The sequence below is a fragment of the Rhodamnia argentea genome, chromosome 8 (genome assembly GCF_020921035.1).
Source record: "Rhodamnia argentea isolate NSW1041297 chromosome 8, ASM2092103v1, whole genome shotgun sequence".
Classification (NCBI taxonomy): Eukaryota; Viridiplantae; Streptophyta; class Magnoliopsida; order Myrtales; family Myrtaceae; genus Rhodamnia; species Rhodamnia argentea.
Window position 1 is genome coordinate 18,707,009 of NC_063157.1, and position 7,568 is coordinate 18,714,576.

Sequence of the window (7,568 nt, forward strand, 5' to 3'; positions counted from 1 at the left end):
GTCCGATCGCGTGGCTCTTACGATATTAAAAACTTGTGGTCGAGACAGCACCGTTACAAATTCTGCCGAAGTCCATGCTCAAAATTTTTGAAAATCCTCTGAAAGGAATAAGTCAAGATTATTATTATTATTATTATTATTATTATTTTTAAACCGTTGAAAGCGACAAGGAAATTTCGTCGCAAGGATGAGCATATCGATGCCCGCGTCAACTGATATTCCCTTCTTGTTAATGAAAAGATGTTAGTATATTAAGGGATTAAACCATGTCTTCATTTAAAATAAATATTATGAGTATTACAATGAATTCAACTCCGACTGAAAAGATAAACCATCTTTGCGATTACGGAACTCCAACGCACTGTCTCCCGCACCTTGTTTTCCTCGATCCGCACAAGGGAAATGAGGAGTTCGCGCGGCTTCTACACCGCAATTTTATCAATTTCGTTCTAAATATTTTTTACGTTCAGCTAATTTTGATAAAAAATTACCGATGTGAACGCCCGCCATTTTACGTGGTACGACCGGCACTCATGTTGATAATTTTTTCTTATTCTATAACTCTATTTGAATTATTTATTTAATTTGTTTTCTTTTTCATGTTTTCTTTTCTTTTTTTTTCCTCCTTTTTTTTTCTTTACTATGGTCGGCAAGGGCCCGGTGACCCTCGCCTAGTAGTCGGCAAGGGCCTTGTGGCAACCCTCGCCAGCCATAGTAAAAAAGATAAAGAAGGAAAAAAGAAGAATAGAAAAAGAAAGGGAAAAAAATAAAAAGTAAAACTTAATAATAAAATTAATTAAAAATATTCAAAAAAATATTAAAAATTCACCATATTGACATCGGCTATGCCACGTAGGATGGCCAATGTTCACGTCAACGATTCCGGCCAAAATTAGCTACATAGACTCGATTGGAAAAATGTAAAAAGGCTAAGAACTCAATTGACACAATCAAAAAAATTAAAACTGAATTGACAAAAGTGCAATAGGCTTAGAAATTTTTAGACAATTTAAAATCGGAATTGGAAACTCCCTCTTGGCGAGATCTCTTCGAATCTCACGTCCATTAAATTCAAAGGAAGGAAACAAGAAGAGAAATCTCACTTCCATTCAAAGTGGAGGGAACAGTTTAATTTCGATATAGATGGAAGCACACTCTCATAAAAATCTTTATCATCATTTCATTTAATTTTTGAATTAAAATTGAAGGCGTCCGGATTTTATTTATCAGACCGTTAACAGCATGGAAGCGGATTTTACCCAAAAATTCCCTGCAAATAATGAACATAAAAGGAAAAAAAAAAAAAAAGATATCTCGGCAACGAAGACTATTAGGGACTATATTGGTGAGATCCGACAAAGAGCGGCCGCCGGCAAAAAAAGAAAGAAAAGGAAACTGCTCGGAAAGTCTTAAAACCTTCAATGGCATAGAGCCAACAGACTCAACACTTCATTCATGCATTGACTTGAGGAACTTGCAGGGAAAGCTCCCATGGCCATGGGCATCATTTAAATTTCCAAATACGCGTGCGCAGTCAATCTTATGTCTTTTTATAGGAGGGAAGATTTTAATGATACCCCCTCACCGGACAAACTTATGCACCATAAATAGCCAGCTAACAACTGGACGCAAGTAAAAGAAAAGAGGTCACGAACGAGTCTCGGACTTCAAGCAAATCCACAAATTGTAATTCAACAATGACCTTTTCCTTTCCATGGAAAGTGTACCGCTTTCATCCCTTTTTTGCAGAACCTTCTTCATTTCAGAGAATGACACACCAACAAATCAAAGTGCACAAAACTGTCATTCACCAACTCTTCGTTACGATCACGGGATAAATGCATTAAAAGTCCTATAACCTTATTAGGAAAGGGCAATCGAGTCTTAATTTTTTTTTTTCAAAAACGAGTGCAATAAAGCTCGAAAATTTGTCAAAAAATGCAATTGAATCCTAAAACTTTTAAAAGATGCAATCAAATTTTAGAACTTATCAAACTGATAAAGCCAAATCATTCCGTTGATCGAATTGTTTAAAAATTCTGGGACTCGATTACACTTTTGTGACGAGTTTTAGACTAAACTGCACTTTTCAAAAAGAAATTTAAGACTCAATTACACTTTCGTGACAAGTTTTAGGATATCCAGTGCATTTATCCCTAAAATCATTGTAACATCAGGCTTGATTGGCAAACTATCTAAGCAGATCATTCTAATTGGTGTTATATGCGTTGGAGATATCCTTTCAGGGTTACAAACGAGGTAATATTCATAAATTATTTCATGTACATCAGCACTTCATGCCCAAGTAAACTAAACGGTCCACCACATAACACAAGAAACGAAACACAGGCAACCATTAAATTTTGGACATGATTCATAAACTATGACATAATTTCGAAGCACCTCGGAAACACATCCTCGGTATCACCACTTCAGACTCAAAAACTCCAAAGTAGACTACGTTCAATCATTATGCTTGGTATTCCATTGTAACTGGGGCCATCCAAAACGACGAGATTTTACCCGAGACATTAATTAACAACCACCAAGGCAAAACTTAATTGATCATGAAATGTTTCCAAAAAAGATCACAGTGAAACCGACACAACGAGCAAAGTCACGATTAGACAAACACGAATTCTCCGCTGTCATAAAATTTGTGGGTTCAGCCAAAAGTAAACCAAAAATCAATAATTAAAGAGGTAGAATATCAGACAAAAATTTGATACTCAACTAAAGATTGAACCACAGCAAATTTCAAGTAGAGTACATCTAGTATCTTCTCTCAACATGCAAAACCAAAATGTAAAAACTAACTCAATTACAGTCCAGTGAAGGCCTTCTTCCTGCCGCCGCCTGATGATCCTGCTGGAATCACCTTCAATACATTAAACCTCACAGTCTTTGACAAGGGCCTGACATAGAAAGATGTAGTTAGAGAAAAGGCCCCCTGCTTAAATGTTAGCAGAACATACTAATTGCACAAAGAAAGAAACCTGCACTGGCCAATAATAACGTGATCGCCCTCCTTCACACGGAAACATGGAGATATGTGAGCTGGAATGTTTGAATGCCTCTTCTCATATCTACACAACAACAGAATAAACCCCATCAATCAATCAACAAGTTACATTGTCTTATTCTATCCACACAAGCATGCAAACACAAAGAATGAAAATACTGGGATTTCTTAGCATCTTCTCAGGCCACTAGACAAGATAAAAATAATTGGATAACTAATAGCAGTTGCTTCCTACCTCTGATACTTCTTAACAAAATGAAGGTAATTTCTGCGAACAATTATTGTCCTCATCATCTTGGCACTGTGGCAAGTACCAGCCAGTATACGGCCCCTTATTGAAACATTGCCAGTGAAAGGGCATTTCTTGTCAATGTAGGCACCTGCAACCATGTAAAGCCAAACAGACTGCTTCAACCAACGCAAATCAAGGAAGAAAAGTAAGGTGCAGGAGAATTGGCTGATGGAGAAGCATGAGAAGCGCATACAAAGTCATTAAAAGAATTTGTTACATTACAATTTCAACAGCTTTATAAACCAAACTAAATCCAAAAATAACATAGAAATGGCACAGATAAGAAGTATTAAAATCGAAAAGAAATTAGCAAGTGAACAGTCGATGTCACATGCAGCAAGGGTATCAGAAACTACAAAAGCTTCACGATAGTTTAGCTAAAGTTCCATTTTACACCTGTACCAAAGGGATTCCATGAACCAAACATCCAATAGACTACTCAACATCTTAGAATTTGCATCCTTCATCATCGTCCCCTTATTACCCATTTTGTATAAAAGTCCAATATCACAGACTGAAAGTCTGAAATAACCATGTACTCCTAAAGACCGACAATTTTGGTCAAACTCATTTCTTCATTCCTCTCAACTTGTTAACTCACTCTTCACACAGTCCCTCTGTTCCACAACCTTATCTCTCCTACACACACTTTCAAAGTGTTGATGAAAATGATATGGCAGGCAGAAAACAAGCAGTCCAATAAAAAGTATTCTGGATATCGTAAATAATTGTTACAACTATATGACCACGAAGGGAAAATTCTATCATGGAACCTAACTATGGAGATCACCACAACTCTCACAGTAAAGAAGACGCACAATAGATGGCTTAAAACAAATGTCAGTGACAATTATATGACACCAAAACGACAAAATAAAACCAAGCAGATTCTTCCATAGTCAAGACTATGTATTACACGATTCATGTACAAGATCAAGTTCAGAGTACCAGAAGAACATTCAGTGATCTGGGAGTCAATATGTTCTACAAAACCAAAGCTGTAACAGCTGATTCAGCCGAATACTTTTGACCTGGTGGTTTTGTAACCAGCAAACCAGGTGCAACAAACATGTCCATCCAAAAAACATGCATACTTAACCACTACAAATTCACACCTGATGTTTCTAGATCACGAATAAAGTGCCTAGGTTCACAATTCAGTTGTCTTCAATATCATTTATGCACGAAAGAGTAAATAAAAACCATTTAAACGAATCCCATTCATGGAGATAATTATACCTTCAATTGCCTCTCTAGGTGTCTTGAATCCCAACCCAACGCTCTTGTAATAACGGTTCCCACCCTTTCCGGGCCTCTTACCCTTGCCTGACTTCTTTGAGCTGCAAAATTCCCATGAAATAAGTTAACGGATAACTATCACTAACTTAAACAACAGTACTCGCAGACATTTGGTTGCCACAAACGGTTCGATGCTCCATTTTATTTGTAACGAGTGCATAAAATGATCAACCAATTAAGACAACTTGAGCTAACTAATCAACAAGCCCCTCCCGATCTATGATTTTCATCCAACCCTATAAACTGTACGTATCTACAAAAATGCAAAAGCAGCCGTCCCTTTTCTCAAGTACAAGTAACAAAGCACCCGAGAAACCGTCCATACAATGTGGCACCAGTTTTTCCATCGAAACCCTTGTTCCTGAGCTTCAACCTACCCACCCCTCTTCGTCTCCGTAAACAAAAGATCAGCAATTCACTCTCTAGGGACTAGTAATGGAGCCTTACTTACCAGAGGAACACCTTCGGCTGCTTCAGAAACGCCTTCTCCGTCTGTAAAGGAGTGAAATGGAAAGGGTTTCAATTTACCAATGCAAACTCCATACAATCCGAATAACTTGCAACTGTGCAAGTTAGTGAACTAAATCAAGCGACCCCATGCGCGCGCATAATGATCGAGTGTATCCCCACGAGTTACCCAAGAGAGAGAGAGAGAGGGGGGACCTGTGCATCCATTTTCAGGACTTGCGAGCTCGAGCAGGCGGAGGAAGGATGCGCGACGGCCGAGGTTGATGAAGCCGAAACCCTAATTCACTGGGGAATGACGCGGTGGAGCGTTTTATATGTTCCGCGATGAGCCATGATGTTGCTTTGCTGCAACCATACTGGATCGTGGCCTCCGGTCCAACCGGCCTTACAGGCCCGGTTCATCAGCAAAAGGGCCTCGCCCTGTTTGGGCCTCCCAATCAATGAGAGAGGAATAAAAAGAGAAATTTCACGAATTTTATTTTGGTCCTCAAGTTGAAAGTTAACAACTAGGAAATAGACTGACGAGAGAGAACTGTAGAATCCAAAAGATTAACAATTCAACTCTTCAAAAGCATGTCTTAGGAAATTTCACACATCATCATCATCCTAATAAATCCAATTTTGGAAGGCAATGGTTTTAAATGGTTTAAATACACCGTTAAGTGATATGAGGATATGATAGAGTGTTTAAGACACTAATATCATGCAACATTTTTCTTGAGAATAGATTATTAACTTGGATCTTGTGCTAATGTTCTTTTCAAACTATTGAGTAAATCAATAAGCGAAACAGGTTTACGAACACAATTCTAGCATTTAGGGGTCCGAGGTAGTCATGTTGAAATCTCGAAACAAGTTACGAACGTGATTCCAGCATATAGGGTCATTTGGATAGTACCCATATAGGTGTAATTGTAATCAAGAATACGGGTACCGAGTGATGTCATTCTGCCACAAAAAGCAAACCTTTTTCGCGAATTGCTATAAAATAAATATGGGTGTACCGTTGTTGTATCCGTCAACAATAAACTGTAGGATGGATCTAAAGTATAACAAAATGTTCTATCTGACTATAAGGGATTTGATGCCGATCAAATCTATTCAATTGGACGCTCCCCTTAACTTCTTTGGGGTTCTATCGAATGAGTTGTTTGTATAAACTTCTCGGGTGAGAAAGAGGAAGGCATAGCAAAGGTGGAATATCGATTTATAAGTGGAAGAGAAGTATTATTTTTTTTTTTTTTTTATGGGAAAAGATGTAATTCATTGAATTAACTCAAAAAGTTCAAGTAAGGCCCATATGGCTTCAGGTGGGCTAGCAAGCTAATTTTGAGGTAGGGATCTATTCCGTCACGTTTTAGCAATTCAATCCGCTATCTTATTGGATCCTCTGCTGCAGTGGGCCAATCTCATATTTGAAAAGTCATAATTAGAATTTTGGCCTCAGCGATAAGTAAGTCCGCTTTCCACGCGAAGTGATATGCTCCTTGAAGGGTCTTCACAAGAGTTAAGTTGTCTGACTCAACCAGAAGACTCTCGTTCAAACTAGACCCAATGGTGAAATAGTAATTAGAAATTTGTAATGCAGGGTCCGACCAAACACTACGCGTCCAGGGACATAGTAAAAAGAGGTGTTCCAAGGTCTCTGTGTGTTCTGCTTGCACAGTTCGCAGGTATCTTCTTCACAAATTCCTCTTCTAGCCAAGTTTTCCTTTGTGGGCAGGGCATTTTGGCAAATTCCCCATAAGAAAAAACTTAATCTTTGGGCTTGTATTAGTCCCCCAGATTTTTGTCCATAGCGCACGAGGGGTCTGGAATGATGTTGAGGCCGCGATTGTGGATTCCAATTCAACATCTTCTCTGATTTTGTTGTAGCCACTTTTTACTGTGTGCTCCCCACCCTTGGTTTTAGTCCAAACCAGCTTATCCTCTCTTCCCTGAGGTCCTAGTAGAATCATAAGTACTTCATTTGTTGTTTGCTCGTCAAACAGGCTTGCTATAAGCTCTTCATTCCAAATAGATGTCCCTGGGATCATTAACTCAGAAACTTTCTTTGGCTCATCCCTGTTTGGGGGTCCTCGAATCGCTCCTCTCGGGAGCCATTTCGCTTCTCTAATAATGATATTTTCCCCATCCCCTACTGCCCCAGCACACTGAAGAATGAATTGCTTCTCTTCCCGCGACAAGACATTGCCACCCCCACGAAGGACGGCTGCCCTTACCAGCTGTCTAGAAATCACAGTGGGGGAAAGTAAAGGCCTTTTAATATTTGACACCACAAAGAAGAAGGAGATTGGACTATATGCCATGCCTGTTTACCCAACATTGCCTTGTTAAAGGAAATTAAATCTCGGGAACCCATTCCACCGTTGTCTTTCCTGTTTTTTAGAATCTCCCAACGTTTCCAGTGCAAACCCGACCTTTGTTCATTGCTTCTCCACCGGAAATTTGCAATCCTCTTTTCAATGCTCCTACATATTGAAACCG

General features: G+C 38.9%; 1 protein-coding gene across 1 annotated transcript; it reads right to left on the reverse strand.

Moving 5' to 3' along the window:
* Nucleotides 1–2,664: 2,664 nt before the first annotated feature.
* LOC115726639 (40S ribosomal protein S11) lies at nucleotides 2,665–5,404 on the reverse strand. The gene is made up of 6 exons (XM_030656604.2): nucleotides 5,277–5,404; nucleotides 5,065–5,105; nucleotides 4,554–4,654; nucleotides 3,258–3,402; nucleotides 2,997–3,086; nucleotides 2,665–2,915 (listed from the first exon to the last, which is right to left on the reverse strand). Exons 1-6 carry the CDS (start codon nucleotides 5,286–5,288, stop codon nucleotides 2,822–2,824), a joined length of 483 nt encoding a protein of 160 aa, XP_030512464.1. The 5' UTR covers nucleotides 5,289–5,404; the 3' UTR covers nucleotides 2,665–2,821.
* Between the last annotated feature and the right edge of the window lie 2,164 nt (nucleotides 5,405–7,568).

Coding starts and splice junctions, on each gene's coding strand:
- LOC115726639 (XM_030656604.2), bottom strand. Junction 4,655..5,064: donor CAGCCGAAGGTGTTCCTCTG/GTAAGTAAGGCT, acceptor GGAATTTTGCAG/CTCAAAGAAGTCAGGCAAGG. Junction 3,403..4,553: donor ACCTAGAGAGGCAATTGAAG/GTATAATTATCT, acceptor ACATGGTTGCAG/GTGCCTACATTGACAAGAAA.